General features: G+C 42.1%; 1 protein-coding gene and 1 pseudogene across 1 annotated transcript; both read left to right on the forward strand.

Annotated features, from left to right (window-relative positions):
• Positions 1-23: 23 nt before the first annotated feature.
• LOC147420738 (fructose-bisphosphate aldolase, cytoplasmic isozyme-like) lies at positions 24-645 on the forward strand (annotated as a pseudogene).
• On the forward strand, positions 442-1,229 carry LOC147420739 (fructose-bisphosphate aldolase 8, cytosolic-like). The gene is made up of 2 exons (XM_086504258.1): positions 442-1,078; positions 1,169-1,229. Exons 1-2 carry the CDS (start codon positions 690-692, stop codon positions 1,227-1,229), a joined length of 450 nt encoding a protein of 149 aa, XP_086360384.1. The 5' UTR covers positions 442-689.
• The last annotated feature ends 16,463 nt before the right edge of the window (positions 1,230-17,692 follow it).

The following is a 17,692-nucleotide window of genomic DNA, read 5'->3' on the forward strand; positions in this document are numbered from 1 at the left end:
TAGTATCTACCCTGCTAGCCGCCATGGCCACGTTTGAGGGTAAATACGTAGCTGAGCTTATTGCCACTGCCAAGTACATTGCGATCCCTGGCAAGGGCATCCTGGCAGCCGATGAGAGCACAAGGACTATTGGGAAGCGTTTGGCAAGTATACATGTGGAGAATGTAGAGTCAAATAGGCAAGCTCTCCAGGACCTTCTTTTTACTGCCCAGATGCCCTCCAGTACCTTTGTGGTGTCATTATCTTTGAGGAAACCCTCTATCAGAAAATAGCGAGTGGAAAGCCGTTTGTGGAGTAGTCCCCGGCATCAAGGTAGATAAGGGCACTGTCAACCTTGCAGACACTGATGGTGAGACAACCACCAGGGACTGGACGACCTTGCCCAACGTTGCAAGCAATATTATAATTTTGGAGCCCGATTTGCGAAGTGGAGAGCTGTGCTCAAGAATATTGGTCCAATTGAGCCGTCTCCTCTTGCCATACTTGAGAATGCAAATGGGTTGGCTCGCTATGCCATCATATGCCAAGAGAATGGTCTAGTCCCCATTCTTGAGCCTGAGATTCTTGTGGATGGGCCCCATGATATTAAGAAATGTGCTGTCGTGACGGAGATTGTGCTTTTTGCTGCTATCTACAAGGCTTTGAGCGATCATCATGTACTCTTGGAGGGCACCTTGTTGAAGCCAAACATGGTTACTCCTCGCTCTAAAGTGCCAAAGACAACCCCTCAAGAGATAGCCAAATACACAGTACAAGCACATCAAAGGACGATTCCTCCTGTTGTTCCTAGTGTCATGTTCTTGTCGGGCGGTCAAAGTGAGGAAGAAGAAACTTTGAATTTGAATGCCATGAATGAGCTGGATACCAAGAATCTATGGCCACTTTCTCTCTCATTTGGACAAGCATTGCAAGCCAGCACTTGGAAGACTTGGGTTGGAAAGAAGGAAAACATTCCTGCAGCACAAGCTGCTTTGCTTGCCCTATGCAAGGCCAACTCTAAGGCTATCCTTGGCAAGTATGCTGGAGATGCTGCTAAGGGTGTTGGCACTGATGAATCGCTTCATGTTGCCAACTACAAGTATTATCTCTCCTATGCTGAGCTGTTGAGTTTTGATTGCAATGATGTTTCATGTTCTGTAATAATGTTTAGGCGTGGGGATGGTTGCAGAACGAATCAAATGGGCTATTTTTCTGAGGTTTATGTAACGGGCATCTTTATCATGATTTAATTTAGCTACCGTTCATTCCTAGTAAAGAGAGAGGGAGAGAGAGAGAGAGAGAGAGAGAGAGAGAGAGAGAGAGAGAGAGAGAGAGAGAGAGAGAGAGAGAGAGAGAGAGAGAGAGAGAGAGAGAGAGAGAGAGAGGGCAACACAGGGTTGCGGAAGCGGAAGCAGAAGCCAGCAAAAAGAAAGGAGAGGAAACCAACAGAGATGCCGCTTAAATTGGATCCCTCACAGATAGTGGAAGGGACGGCATCGACCTTGGCTTGACGATTCTGGACAGTGAGTTTGACAATAACGCGCAGGCCCTTCCAGTCCATGGCAGTCTCCTTGGCAATGTCCTCTCCTACCTTCTTGGGTGACAGACCAAGAGGCCCAATATTCCAACCTCCCCTCCTGTTAAACGAACAAAAACCACCTCCTCATATTCTTGCTACCCTTGCTTTATTAGCCTTGCATCTTCATCGTGGGCGCAAAACATGCATCACTCAGCTTCATGTCTACCGTCTACTGGAGTTTCCGGGTGGCTCCCTCAATGGTGATGCTGAACTGGAGCAGGACTAGAACTAGGGGAGAAATTAGTACCGCTTCTCTTGTGATCAAATCCCTCAAGGAGCCCGAGCACGATAGGAAGAAGATGAATGCATTGCTGCTATTGTTGCTCCTCTGGGACTGAAATTGTAGCTAAACGCGCTATAATCCTTGCTCAAGAACGAGTGTTGCTGTGGTGGGCGCCTGTGCTCTGGTGTGAACACGGTCTTTGAAGACGGTTGGAGTTGCTTATGATTAGTGCTAAGAGCCTTGTTTTATTCCGCTCTTGAGTTTCGTGCAACAATTATCTCTCTTCCTAATCTCGAAGAGGGCGAGCTCTGACATTAGATTCCTGCCCACAATGATGAAGCCCACTGACAGAAAGCCCACTGAGAGAAACCCAGAGATGCCATCGTTTGCATTTATGACATTGTTATACAGCAGATGCTCCTCATGATTGCTAGATACTTGCATAATTGCATTGATAGAATTCCTCCTATTAATCTAAATATGCAAGCCATTGCAGCACTTGATTGCCTTTTTCTTCGTCTTCTGCTTTCCCCTCGGTCCTAGCATTGGCGACAGGGTTTCGCTCGATGCTAGTGTGCCCCATGAGCTCTTAGCTGGTTTTTGACTTGCAGATTCCTCTTTCCATGGCAAAGGATCTTGCTGGCACAAGAAAGGAAATTCTGGGTACTGCGTTTCTGTGGGTTTCTCTGTGGATGGCAGGGATGCCAAGGATTTGAAAACACAGATTGCCGATGGGGATGTTGAGATTCCAGAGGATTAGCTAATTAATCAATCTTAGGTAGGTTCCTCTCTGGAATGTAGCGTTGCTAAAGTAAGTTTTACTTTGTGGTACTGTTGTTGGGTTTTTTCTCGCAAATCATTTTTGGACAAATGTCAGCTTGTTATACTTCTAATGAGTGTATGCTCAGCGTGTCAAAAAGAGAGAGAGAGAGAGAGAGAGAGAGAGAGAGAGAGAGAGAGAGAGAGCGCACCGGCTCACATGCTTTAGAAAGTGTTCGGGAAAAATGAATTTTACAAACATCCATAGAGGAAATTTCTCAAAACAATGGCATTTTTTACAATTGAACTCTATTTGCTTGAATTGTCAAACCGGATTTTATCCTTCTTTCCCTCCCTTCAATTGGTTGTTTTGAGTTTTCAATCAGCTCTTAGCACTATATTTTAGCGGACTTGAAATCTAAAAATTGAAAGAGACGCAAACTTTTTCAAAGAGTTTTGTGTGTGTGTGTGTGTGTGTGTGAGAGAGAGAGAGAGAGAGAGAGAGAGAGAGAGAGAGAGAGAGAGAGAGAGAGAGAGAGAGAGAGAGAGAGAGAGAGAGAGAGAGAGAGAGAGAAGATCCTACAAGGTAGTTTGGTTGTGCTCACACATTGGCTTGGTTTTCATGAGGACTAAAACTTAAGTGGGAGAATGCACAAGGTGAAGTGAAAGAGAAGAAAGATAAGTCAAAAATCGAAGTAGATCTAGTTAGCTTTGGTCCCTGAAAGTGAAAAGAATTTTTCTTGGATATCCATCCAAGCTCAACATTTTGTTGTAAAGATGTTTTGTATATGTTGAAAATATTCGGTAATAGTGATATTGTTTCTCTTTTTTTTCTTAAGTGAGAGAGAGAGAGAGAGAGAGAGAGAGAGAGAGAGAGAGAGAGAGAGCGATCTAAGCATCTTCTATCACTTATTAGCGCTCTTCCTAGTAGCTCTTAGTTTGGCAAGTCTCTATCATCTGCAAAAAATGCGATGTCCATATGATGCAACCCTTTCCCTCATCCAACTAGCAAGACTTCCTTACCACCTTGTCTTAAGCAGACACAAACTCAAAAGAGATTGAAATTTTCGGCAAACAAATTATGGCCTTCTAGACATCTGCCAGATTTTTCCAAACAATAATCCAAAATGGAACGGAGTCACATCTTCCATCTTTGTGAACTAAGCTGTTTAATTGATCTATATTTAAATTTCCGAAAAAACATATTTTTGCTAGCAATGGTGACACATGTATAAGGACGACTAGATTTGTATAATCATGATTGGGGAGCAATGGTGCTGACATTTAGTGTTTGGGTTTAGAGAAAGCTCTCTCTCTCTCTCTCTGTCTCTCTCTGTTTGTGATATCTCTTTTTAGAAAAGAAGTATATATATTCGTGAGAAACTCACTTGATAACTTTGCTCGGTTTTGAGCTTGCTCGGATAAGTTCGCTCGATCTTTGGTAGAACTCCTCTCTCTCTCTCTCTCTATATATATATATATATTTATATATATATATATGTGTGTGTGTGTGTGTATCTATATATGTATATATATATATATATATATATCTGTGTGTGTGTGTGTTCTCGACAGGTCACCACGTCATCACTTTGGTGACAGTGTGCTCACATCTTGACTTGCAGCTCTTCCTAGCATCTACCACCTCGACAGCTATTCACTAATGAGAGTTATTGCATACTCTTCGCAACTAGTGGGATACATTAGAATCTCACCCAAGGAAGCAGAGCGGCATAGATACTCTTTTCTTCAACTACGGGCATAGTCTTCATGTTAGGTATGAGCTTTGTTGGACCTCCTGTATGTGAGAACATCCTCTTCTTATGTGGAAGCTTAGTCCTTTGTAGCCCATGTGCAAACCATGCATGTGTCTTATGTGGCAAGCTCAGTCAGTGGCCTTAGTTTATATGTGATGTCACCCAATGTATGTGCTAGTTGCTTAGCTTGAAGCTATAAATTGATCTTCTGTAAACACTTTTCCATAAGCTTATAATTTAGTGTATCAAGTTTATGACTCTCTTGTATTGAGTCATTAGTGTGTATTAATCTCTCTCTAATCTCTATATTTATGATTCTATTATGAGTGGTGTAACATTTAATGGTCTAAAAACTTATGTGTAGCGGAAATTAGCATGAACATAGTGGGCATTTCATTAGAATAGATTCCTAATGAGAATTACAAGAGTGCTTGGGTGGAGAGAGCAACAAAAAACATAACACCTAGTTAGATAGCATCAACAATACTTTCAAAAGAGAGAGAAATTAATCTATTGACAACAGTTGAGGACCGGATTTGCATGGAGCCGGTCCCCCCTACAAAAGGCTTTGTATTATGGTTTCTCCCATCAAGAGAGACATTGTACAATACAATTCTTTGTGTTCCTTCAAGACTAGTTAGTGCAATGAAGATGAAAGCTTCATGCACTAAGAAAAATACTTAGTAAACACAACTTTAATTATCCCCGTTCTTAGACCCAAGACCTCACACACCTTCGAAGATGGTGAGAGCTAGCAGGGTATGAGAGTAGATTGAGAGGAAGAAGGAGTATCTTACGAGAAAGATGTACATCTCCTCACATAATCACTCATATTAGCATAGATTTAGCTTAGTAATTAGCTTGGTAGAGGAGATGAGCATGCATTGAAGCTTGGCTCTTGGTTGGATTTGCATCCACAAGCCAAGAGTGTGTCGATGTAGGCTTCTATCTCACAAGCTTGGAGTAGGTGATCAGCTCTCCATTAAAGCTTGGGAAGAGATAGTCTTCTCTTTTTTTCACACATGAGATTGTGTGAATGTGTGTGTGATAATTCCTTCCAAAACTCAGCCCCCTCTCTCTCTTGGGCGAGCCCCCTTGCTATTTGCTCTTGCAAGCTCCCTATTGGACAATGCCAAGCTCAGCCAATGGCTATTAAGCAGCATAAGTGATAGCCTTCTAACATGTGTCCCCCTTTCCACTTTTGTGAGAGCTTAATCAATTAAACTTAATTGATTTAAGTGAATTAAATCCCCATTGGACCTTTCCCCATTCTGACCAATAGGAATTAAGTAGCCCATTGGGCTGCTCAATTCCTATTGGACCCCTTCTCAGGCTGTCCAATAATCATCCAGGAGACTTAATTTTCATTGGTTCTTTTTATTAAGTGTTTTAAAATTAATTAGGCTACATTTACTCTAGCCTAATTCTCATTGGTCCACTTCAAGGGTCATCCAATAGGAATTGAGCACATTTTGGGAGCAACTAGCTTAGGCATCTGACATGTGTCCTTCATTCCCTTTGTGTAAAGGGGGCTTGTGTGTGTGTGTGTGTGTGTGTGTGGCTTTCTCTCTCATCCCCTACCTTTAGGGCTCGCCCCCTCATGTGTAGGGATGTGTGTTGACTTTGGAGAGCACACAAACCACCCAATTCATCCTAAGCTTTAACCCTTTGGACACAACCTTTGAATTTTGGAACTTTAGCATTTTGGAAGTCTTAATGGGCTAAACCTTAGGGTCTTTTTAGCCCATTGTTGCAGATGGCTCTTTTGCAGATGCCCCCCCCTTTGGATCCCTATTTTCCCTCCTTTGGATCCCTACTGTGGCCGGTCTGCTAGCTTAACCAATATTCTAGCTTTTTCTCCCCTGGCACTTCCCCATATTAAATGATCAGTTTAACATGAGAAAATCATTTAGGAGAATTAGATATTGATTATTATGACATTAACTCTCTCTTGAAATCATAGTCGTCCTCGACTATGGGATGAAGCATATTCATGAGTCCTTTTCTTAGTGGGTAGAGGATCCCTATGTTACCCTACGACATCATTCCACAATGGATGACTAGTCCATTTGGCACTTGAGAGCCTGAGGCTACCGCAAGCATGTCTGCATGTTAGTCCTATCAGTCTTTCATAGTAGAGTGACAAGCTCTACTTGGTGTTTGGGAGACGTCGTCTTCGCAAACTTGATCTAAGCATGCATACTACTTCATTTTTGTGCACAATTAAGAAAAAGAGAGTCTGATAAGACAAAAAAACTTTGTTCATTTTTAACATTTTGTACATTTGCTTACTCTTGGGAAGCATTGTAAGCATTGACAAGGTTTAGGTTATCCTTTAATTGTATGCCTTGCATCCATCTACCATCTTCAAAAGGATAATTCTTAAACTTAATAAGATATCGTCGGATAGTCTTACCGCCTCTTAATACCTTGTCTTCATGTCGGAGACTGGACTCGGGCTACAGCACCTCCTCTTGGTCCTCGATCTCCGGTGGGTCTTCAATAGTTGGTTCTTGAGGTGGCTCTCCTTTGTAAGGCTTTAATAGGCTCACATGGAAAGCATTGTGTATGAGCCAATGATTGGGCAACTTGAGTTGATAGGCCATCTCATTGATTGGCCTAAGAATCTGGAAGGGACCATAGTATCTTTTTGCTAGTTTAGCATAGTACTTTTGGTGGCCCGTAGATTCTTGCCCGTCGTGTGCCTTAATCGAGCCTTGGGAAACTTTAGCAAGACCCAATCGTTTTCTTTAAAGGCTTGGGCTCTTCTGTGCTTGTCAGCAGCAACCTTTTGCCTTTGCCGTGAGATAGAGATAGCATCCTTAATCTTTTGAAAAGTTTCTTGTAGGTCTCGGCTATACTCATCTGCAGCGAAGATCTTCCCATGTACCTTAAGTAGCAATGGACTTTTTTATCTTCTCTCAATTACCTCGAAAGGTGCTTTTCCCGTGGAAGTATGTACAGTGTTATTGTAAGCATACTCCACTAAGGGTAAGTACTTCTCTCATTGGGATCTTTGATCTACTTCCGTTACATAGGCTTTTAGTAGATCGAGAATGGTTAGGTTAGCTATTTCACTTTGGCCATCCGTTTGTGGATGATAGGACAAAGAGAAGTTTAGCCTTGTCCCTAAATTCTCAAAGAGACCCTTCCAGAAACTACTGGTCATTCTAGGATCTCTATCTGACACTATGGACATTGGCAAGCCATGGTACTTGAAAATTTGTGAAATGAAGAGGGTTGCCATTTGATGGGCTTTGATAGTCTTTTTGACAGATATAAAATGAGCTTGTTTACTGAACCTGTTTACTATCTTCCATATTCCCGTATTCCCATGGATAGACTTAGGCAATCCAAAGATAAAATCCATGGATATGCTCTCCCATGGTGAATTAGGGATTGGCAAGGGTTGAAGCAATCCAAGTTGCTTCCCTCTATCAAATTTTGTCTTTTGGCATACCACACATTTAGAAACATACTCTTGTATGTTCACTTTCATGGTAGGCCAATAGAAATATGTTTCAATTTCCTTTAAGGAACACTGAATCCCTCTATGCCCCGCATAAGGTGGAGCATGAGATTCATACATTACTTTCTCACGTAGTGAGTTAGTAACGCATAGTCTATTGCCATATAGAAGATAACCATCTTGTAAAGTAAATGGTTCCTCTTTCTTCCATAATGCAAGGGCTGAAATCACATCTCTAAAATCGGGATCAATAGCATACTCATCTATCATTGAAGATAGATCATTGTGAGTTGCTATGGAAACCGCATTCACTCTCTGCCGTCTTGAGAGTGCATCAGCTACTTGATTATGCTTGCCAGCAATGTGAGCAATATGAAAATGAAATTGTGAAAGGAAATTTGCCCACCTCATTTGTTTGTCGGAGAGCTTGGTCTGCGTCATGAAGTACTTAAGACTTTGGTGATCCGTTCGCAGAATGAAAGGAGTCCCCAAGAAATAGTGCTTCCATGAGTCTAAGGCATGTAGAACTGCAAGGAGTTCCTTTTCATATATGCCTAGACCTTGCTCAACAGGGTTGAGCCTTCGACTCTCATAGCCTATGGCGTGCCCTTCTTGGAGCAAAACAGCTCCAAGGCAATCACCACAAGCATCACATTGGGCCTCAAATGGTTTTGAGAGATCCGGTAGTGTAAGCACAGGTTGAGAGATAAGCTTTTCTTTAAGCTTTTCAAAAGCATTGTTCTCCTTAGCAGACCATGTATACCTATCGCTTTTCTTTGTTAGGTCATGTAATAGTCCGGCAATTTGTGTCTATAGTATCGCTTCATTTAATGGTCTAAAAACTTATGTGTAGCAGAAATTAGCATGAACATAGTGGGCATTTCATTAGAATAGATTCCTAATGAGAATTACAAGAGTGCTTGGGTGGAGAGAGCAACAAAAAACATAACACCTAGTTAGATAGCATCAACAATACTTTCAAAAGAGAGAGAAATTAAGCCATTGACAACAGTTGAGGACCGGATTTGCATGGAGCCGGTCCCCCCTCCAAAAGGCTTTGTATTATGGTTTCTCCCATCAAGAGAGACATTGTACAATACAATTCTTTGTGTTCCTTCAAGACTAGTTAGTGCAATGAAGATGAAAGCTTCATGCACTAAGCAAAACACTTAGTAAACACAACTTTAATTATCCCCGTTCTCAGACCCAAGACCTCACACACCTTCGAAGATGGTGAGAGCTAGGAGGGTATGAGAGTAGATTGAGAGGAAGAAGGAGTATCTTACGAGAAAGATGTACATCTCCTCACATAATCACTCATATTAGCATAGCTTTAGCTTAGTAATTAGCTTGGTAGAGGAGATGAGCATGCATTGAAGCTTGGCTCTTGGTTGGATTTGCATCCACAAGCCAAGAGTGTATCGAGGTAGGCTTCTATCTCACAAGCTTGGAGTAGGTGATGAGCTCTCCATTAAAGCTTGGGAGGAGATAGTCTTCTCTTTTTTTCACACATGAGATTGTGTGAGTGTGTGTGTGATAATGCCTTCCAAAAATCAGCCCCCTCTCTCTCTTGGGCGAGCCCCCTTGCTATTTGCTCTTGCAAGCTCCCTATTGGACAATGCCAAGCTCAGCCAATGGCTATTAAGCAGCATAAGTGATAGCCTTCTAACATGTGTCCCCCTTTCCACTTTTGTGAGAGCTTAATCAATTAAACTTAATTGATTTAAGTGAATTAAAACCCCCTTGGACCTTTCCCCATTCTGACCAATAGGAATTAAGTAGCCCATTGGGCTGCTCAATTCCTATTGGACCCCTTCTCAGGCTGTCCAATAATCATCCAGGAGACTTAATTTTCATTGGTTCTTTTTATTAAGTGTTTTAAAATTAATTAGGCTACATTTACTCTAGCCTAATTCTCATTGGTCCACTTCAAGGGTCATCCAATAGGAATTGAGCACATTTTGGGAGCAGCTAGCTTAGGCATCTGACATGTGTCCTTCATTCCCTTTGTGTAAAGGGGGCTTGTGTGTGTGTGTGTGTCTTTCTCTCTCATCCCCTACCTTTAGGGGTCACCCCCTCATGTGTAGGGATGTGTGTTGACTTTGGAGAGCACACAAACCACCCAATTCATCCTAAGCTTTAACCCTTTGGACACAACCTTTGAATTTTGGAACTTTAGCATTTTGGAAGTCTTAATGGGCTAAACCTTAGGGTCTTTTTAGCCCATTGTTGCACATGGTTCTTTTGCAGATGGCCCCCCCCTTTGGATCCCTATTTTCCCTCCTTTGGATCCCTACTGTGGCCGGTCTTCTAGCTTAACCAATATTCTAGCTTTTTCTCCCCTGGCACTTCCCCATATTAAATGATCAGTTTAACATGAGAAAATCATTTAGGAGAATTAGATATTGATTATTATGACAAGTGGTACATTGGTTTATCCACCATACCCAAATGTACCATCACTTCAATGTTTTTCCCTCAAGACTAAGTAACACCCAGCATTAATTGAAAGAGGGTGAAGGTATCCATGGCCTAGAAGTCCCCAAACAATAATTGGGCCAATCGCAATTGCATGTGTTGTGTCAAAAAATAGGTAATGCATGTTAGCTCACAATATAAGCTCATAAAAATGGGTGAGGGTACACGATGCGAACGTGAGTGAGGGTGTTAGCCCATGTGACACAACACCTAGGGCAGGAGGTCATCGTGAGTTCAAATCCAGGTTGCGGGGGCTTGGTGGAGTCTTCGTACTGCCTCGGATTTTGCACGGTTCGATTTTAGTCCGCCTTGAGATCCGGCCTGTGAACCTAGACCATTGATCCCTTCACTCCCCCTCATTTTACTTAGTGTCGGGGATGTTTTTCACTCTGGGTCAAAGACATCTCATGGTATTATGCACCTGCTTTGCAGTTGATAATGCCACCTCCTTTGTGCTTGATAAGTAGAACTAGAAGAACAATGCATTCTTCCTAGACACTAGATGTGAAGCAAAATTGTCACCATAGTTGCCATGGTGATGCACACTCAAACTAAGCACCTCCCAACCAGACCAAACGATCTGCCTAAGCCATGCAGGTGAACGTCAACATTGTCAATTGGTTGTACCCAACCTTATAAAAAAATGATGAAACACCCAACCCCCCTAGGTTCCCCTTCTGCTTGTGGCAAGGTGTAGCCCCTCTTCTTGCTAGGTGTTTACAATAGCCAATTTTCTCTTGGCTACCAACAATTGACCATGCGCCATCTCCTACGCTCCAAACATTGTCCCATTCCTCCTTCTGCTATGCATGCCCAAGTTTTCTTCTCCCATTTGACTATGATTTTGATCTTCAAAGGGCGTCTCCCAGTAGATACCAATAATAAAACAATTTCCAAAATCATGACGACATACATCCTCTTTGCGTATAGCTAGTAGTACTCATACTAGACTACTTGAGTTTGTACTCCCTCTCAAATAGGCTATGCACATGGGACTCCCCGGCTAATGTGTAAGCCACCAATCTCCATCCATTGAACCAACGAGCTTTGTGCACATGCACAGACGAAGGTGTATCCGACCTGTCGGCATTCAGTGCACATGCATACGATTTGTTGTTGACCGGTAGCTTGGGGTAGGGGGCACAAAGTTGCAGGCACTATGCGATGACAATGTGTGCAATAGATTCTATAAGCGCTACTAAATTTAGTAGTTGACCGTCTCGCCATCACTAAAAACGGCTAGGGGAGCACAATGCAGTTTTGTTAGAAATGGCAAAGCTCCAATTGTAAAAGGGTGGGCAAAAGTCATGACCACATGAGAATCTCCACCCATCGGGCCCATTGAGCAACTGTGTAGGTCTCTTAACCTGAATTCAGACTGGTCACGGAAAACATAACTCAAAGGGGCATTAATATCGCTTGGCAAGCCAAAGCAGGACACCTTTCTGGGCGGAGTAGAGGTATGGAGAGAGCCTTTTGAGGGAGTTTTTTTTTGGATTTTTACTTGTAGTAGCAAAATTTTGGGACGGGTGTCTGTCTAACCTCACTCCTATCTTATTTACATACACAGTGAGAACCACGCATACATTGTCAATCCATGGGAAGAAGCTGACTCGACTAGTGCGTAGAGGCTACAAGAGGTTGTCAATCTCTTGGAAAACAACAAAAAACTCGCATCTAACTCAAGCTACACTCAAGTGACTGAAATCGCCAAAAGCCAATCGCTCATTGACAAACAAATCACATCCGTTATAGCATCAAATGACATCCAAACATAACGGAACTTTTAGAACAAGTTTATAAGACCTAAGAACACATGCTTATGGTCTCAAATCCCACTTTAGGTCAAGTGCAAAAATCGCGATTAACAACAACAGTGGATTTTTGACCTATTGGTTTTCGACCCAAAATGCACCTAAATGCTTAGCAATGATGCCCCAATACCCCACCTATGCTTAGTTTTTGATTTTAAAGAGTAAATTCCTACTTATGATGAAAATAGGCCGCAGGCCGCAGGTCGGGATGCCAAAAGCTAAGAAATACCTTAAGGTGTTTATGTCAATGCGTAGAGCTCTTACGTGCGGCTGCAATGCAACAAAAACGACTGCAATGTGTCAATCATGGAGGGAGTAGGAATCGCGAGAAGGAGAGAAGTGAGCGTCGTTAGCTCACACTGTGTATTTCATTATCCAAACTTAAAATTAACTTACAAAAATTGGCTATTTTATTGTCGAAAACTTAAAATTAACTTACAAAAATTGGCTTTTATACCTTAGCCAAGATTTTTCATGGTCAAAACTAATGATCTGGGAGCTCTAACTAAAGATGGGTAATGACAGATTGATACAATCCGGAAGCTTGTAGCCCCGGCTCATCAATTACAAAGATTTATTCGTAAAATAGGAGTTACAATATATTTATCAAAATTATGAGTGTTTTTACAATGAGAGCTCCAAAAAATGGTATCGAAGCTAGCTTGCTGCTAACATTCCCCCCCTCCTCGCCCATGTCGTCCCTTGACATTGCTTTATGGGCTGAAATAGTCATCGGATTGACGGCTGGTGAGGCGGTCTTTAAGTGCATCTAGAGCTTTTTCATATCTGATCTTTCTCTCTTTATCTGGCACCTGCAAAAATTGCATAGTGACTCTGTTTTTAAGCTCAACTACGGAGTAGCCTACAAATCCCAAAGTCAGATTGCTGATCATTGGCCCAAAATCTTCATTCACCAAGTGAAGAACCCTGTGTAGAATGCTTCCTCAAACGCCAACATATTGTGAGAAGGTAAGAACATACATCGGGCGTAGAATCCATAGAGGACTTCTTTGTAAGGTTGGCCACTGAGATCGTAGCATAAACCTTTATTACCCTCGAGGGCTGACATCCACGGGGTTCTTGCTTGCTCTGGCTCATGAAATACTTCGATGCAGGTGAGCAGCATTCGGTAGATTTCATATAGCATCACACATGATAGATTAGGTAGACTTTTGAAGAATGACATGGCACCCATTAGGGTTTTCACCATGTATTATTATGTCGGTGATCCCTTTTCTGGTGCTGGCAATCTTGGTTAGTTCATCCAGGTTGGCCACTTCTTTGTTATTGCCTCATGTGATTGCCAGGTCCTTACTCTTGGTACAAGACAAAAAGTGGGATACTTTTGAAGTGTCGTAGGTGCTCTTGTGAACAGAATTAGGTATCTTGGATTCTTGTTCAACCAGCTCATCCTCCACTTGGGGTGGTCTTCATCTGTGCCTTCTACTTGCATGTCTTTGTAAAGGCTCTCTTTGACTTAGAGCAACTCCACCTTTATCAAAGGATATGGCAGGGATTTCTGATGCCATTGTGCATTGATTGGATTGGAAGTGAGTTGAGTAACATTGACAGAGTGAAGAACTCTCAACTCCCAATCCATCGTTGCTTTCCACTGCTCATCCACCTCTTGGGTAATCTTTTCTTTGAGTGCATCTTCCTCAGCTTTTGACAACTGAACCGTTAGCACTGTATTTGCTTTTGTTAATTGTACCTGGAATTTCTCCTCACCACCTAGCCCTTCTGCTGGCTGTGTTTCCATCTCAGCAAAATAAATTGAGGGAATATCTATATGTGGTTGTTCTAAAGTTCCTTCTTCTTCTTGTATTTCTGGCTGTCCATCTCGCAGCAGTTGGTTGAATCTTTTAAGATTTGCTATTTTGCTTAGCAACCCTTCTTCTCGTTGCACCCGCATTTAAGCTAGGTCTCTGCATTGAGACTGCTCCAACTTTAGCTGTAGCTCAAGGTCTTTGTTCTTTTTCTCTAATTCTTTGTACACTTCATCTGTCCCTTTGATCGAGGCTACTGCGGGATTTTCTCATATTTATCGCAAAAAGTTGCCTGATCATTTATCCTCTGCTTTGAATATTACAGGGAGGTGTTCGCTACATCTAGTTGCACTTGAATCTTTTGAACTGACAGGGATGTAGTTAGAAGTTCGTTGGTAGCCTCTGTCAGATGTTCATCTTTGGATTTGCAAGCATCTGCTGTCAGCTTCATAAGAAGTTCACCTAACTCTTCCATATCCTTTTGTTGTTTATCTCTTGCTAGCTGATATTGTTCAATTTCATCTTTCAATTCTTGCACTTGTTTTTGTAGATCAATGATGACATTTAATTTGTCCTCTAACTCTCCTTGGAGAGCGCCAATCACCATCTCTAGTTCTTTAGCCTTTGTGCCGCAGCTAAGTGCTGCTGATCGGAGTCTTTCCATCATATCGTGCATTTGCCTTGCATATTCGTTGACTTGCAGGATTACCTCATCATTGGATTGCCAATCCTCATTTCTGGTGAGCTGCCTAGACGTCTCAGCAGTCTCTTGTGTCTCTCTCGGCGGCGGCGTGGCAACCGGTTTTTCTTGCCCTTGAGGCCGTGCTTGGCCTTCTTCTGCTTTGTCATCTTGAGGCTTCTTGGATGCCTCGGCCGTTTCGTGTTGTGTGGAGGTAGAAGGTGTTTCCTCTATTCCATGTTCCTGTGTTTTCTCAAACCTTGTGGCATCCTCTGGTGCAAGACTCGCTGCCCTTTCCAACTCTGGTTCTTGTTCTTTGTGTTGCTCTTGTGTAGTGGCTGCCTTTTATGTAGATTCTGTTGCTTCTTTTTGTTTAGGCTCTGTTTCTTTTGTGGGCTCAGTTTTTGTGGTTCTATCTTCTGGTGATGATGGTGGGCTTGGCAGGGGGTGATCATGCTGTCCTTAGCAGGTGAAGAAGTTCGGGGAGACATGTCACCTTCTTCATGCTGGGCTTCTCCTTGTCCAGTTGCTTTTTCTACTTGCTTTTGCTGCTCCGCCGCCTCTTTAGCTTTTCGTTCTGCTTCTTGGGATTCTTTCAACTTTAATGCTTTGGCCTCCTAATACATTCTTTCCAATAACTCTGTGGAGTCTTTGAACTCTTTCCTAGCATGGTGCTTTGTTCTTGGTCCTTTCAGCTCAATGGGAACCCACTTTGCAGGGTCCTTGCCTTGAGCTTGGTGACTGCGTTCATAGGAGTGCTTTTCTCTCTCAAATATTGCCTGCCTCTATTGCGGCTCCTCTTGATGTGCTGCCACGGCTTTTCTTTTCATTTCCTCGATACGTGCTCTTCTTTTCTCATTATCAGAGATTTCACTGCTATGCCGTTCTAGCGAGCTCTCAGCAAATTCTTCATTAGATTTGTATGTTCTCTTGGTTGATCTTGTGGCTCGAGGGGAAGGTTGTGCAAACACAAAGTGTCTAATCTAGGGCAGGTGGAAAGTTGTCTGCCATGCCAATAGTATGGTAGGAAATTCTTATAAGAACCTCTGGTGCTCCCAAATATGTTATTTTACCCTCTTTCTTTGTCCCCTTCATGTGGACAACACGTACTACGCGTGGTTGATTGGTTGCCTGGTTGTCGACTTGAGAACTTGTGTAAATGTGGTGGCAACCACATGATTGGGTGTCGTGTACCTTGGTGGTCTTTTGGAAAGGAAGTGGAAGTGTTGGTGGTATAATCTTGCAAGTTCTTCCACCTATTTCTGGATGAGCTTGGCAAATGTGGTAGCAACAGTTTCCTTGGTGAAGGTTCTTGCCGTCTTTCTATCTCTTGCCCTCATGGTCATTCCTTCTGTTGGCAGTTTGAGAGCTTCTGCCACTATCTCTTTTGTATATCACCACATCTACCTTGTTCCCTTGCTGGTCAAAGATCTGGGAGGTTCCATCTTCTTTGATTGTGGACAAGAGCTCAGAAGCTTTTTGGAAATCCACTCCACATGGCTCTTGTTCGTAAAACTCTCTGAGCCCCAACCTTTTGTTGGCTTCTTTTGTCTCGAGCTTTGCTACGACATCATAGACTTCTTTTGGTAGAAGTTACAATTCTACCTGATGTACTTCTTTGCTCTTGAATCTACCTGTGAACACTGTTGTGTTATGCTCTTCAAGCTGATCTTTTGACAGGTAGGTCGCTTTGGCAATTTTTACTGAACTGGGGTCCAGTTGGTATGGTGGTAGCTCTTGCACAGCTTCTCCTTTTGCGAGAGATTCTTCTTGGCCTTCTCTACAGCTTGCATGTCTCTTGTTGAGTGAATAGAGTGCCAAAGTTAGCAAATTTGGCAGATTCTTTTCTGAAATGTCCTTAGTCTAAAATGCTGACAAATTGAGTACAATTTGCTTCAAATCAATTTTTGAACATGCATAGATGCATAAAATCATGTAAAGATCAAAATTATGAAGTCCAAACAAAAAATTGCAACAAAAGTAAATAATCGCGATTATTTACGACTGAGTAATTTTTTCAACTTTTTGCAAATTTGGCATTACAGGCTTGAAGTATACATCAATTAGATACTCTGAGTGAAATATGGGCTCATCTGGGTGCACAAGGTGAAAATGGTGCCAGATTTAGGCTTTAGGTCTCTGAAACAGTAGATGTAAAGGAATTTTGAGCTCCAAATTTGTTCAAACTTGACTAGTGGGCTTAGGACATCATGTACTTTGGACCTATGATGTCAAAGTTGTAAATTTTTTCCCATCTTGGCAAAAAAGTAAATAATCACGATTATTAATTTTTTCATCAAAATGAACATTTTTTGGTGCAACTTGATTCTAGGCATGGTATAGACCCTGTGTATGTGATATGAGATGATTTGGATCAAAAAATGTTGCTCATAACTCATAATTGGCTTGCAAGGACTTCTTTGCATTTTTTGACAATTTTTCAAGTTATAATTGATCATTTTGGCTCATACTTGAAATTTGACATGTAATAGGTGTGCACAAGTGATAGGTGAGGTGATGGTACAATTATCAAGCCAAAATATTGCAAAAGTAAATAATCACGATTATTTACAGCAGTCAACTTTTTCTTGCAAAATTTGAAAATTTTGACCTAAACACATTCTATACACCTAAAACAAGTCCTAAATTGAATTTGGTAAACTTTGGTCTTGCCAGCATCACTTCATGCTTTGTCGACTCTGAAATCACCGACTTTTGTGACTACATGGCTTGTAGAGTTGGTTAATCACTTTTGAGGCTATGGACTTGTCCACAACATAGTCGTGAAGCAACTCATCCAATTTTGTCCCATTTGGAGTCAGTTTAACCTCGTATGTCGAATTTGATGCTTTGTAGCCTTCAAGCCGTTTTCTGATTTTCGAGGGCTTGGCTTGATTAATTTTATGAAACCAGTCATATACATTGTGTATAGACCTCATAGGTAAGCTGTCTGTGGACTCAAAATCCATTTCTGGCATCTGCCAAAAACCTATCTTTTCTACTTGGGACCCCCTCGACCCTTGCCAAATGGTCAAATATTAATATAGAAGTGTTCTATTATGTTGGGACATGCTATAGTTCAAGTCTCATTAGATTTGGTTGAGCTGACAGGCCGCAATGGTCGATTATTGGTGGTAGGCCTTCGTGCACTGCTCGGATTCTAGGTTTTCTCCAAGGGTTTAGAGTAGC

Source organism: Adiantum capillus-veneris, chromosome 28, assembly GCF_014529385.1.
Source record: "Adiantum capillus-veneris isolate H3 chromosome 28, ASM1452938v2, whole genome shotgun sequence".
Taxonomy (NCBI): domain Eukaryota; kingdom Viridiplantae; phylum Streptophyta; class Polypodiopsida; order Polypodiales; family Pteridaceae; genus Adiantum; species Adiantum capillus-veneris.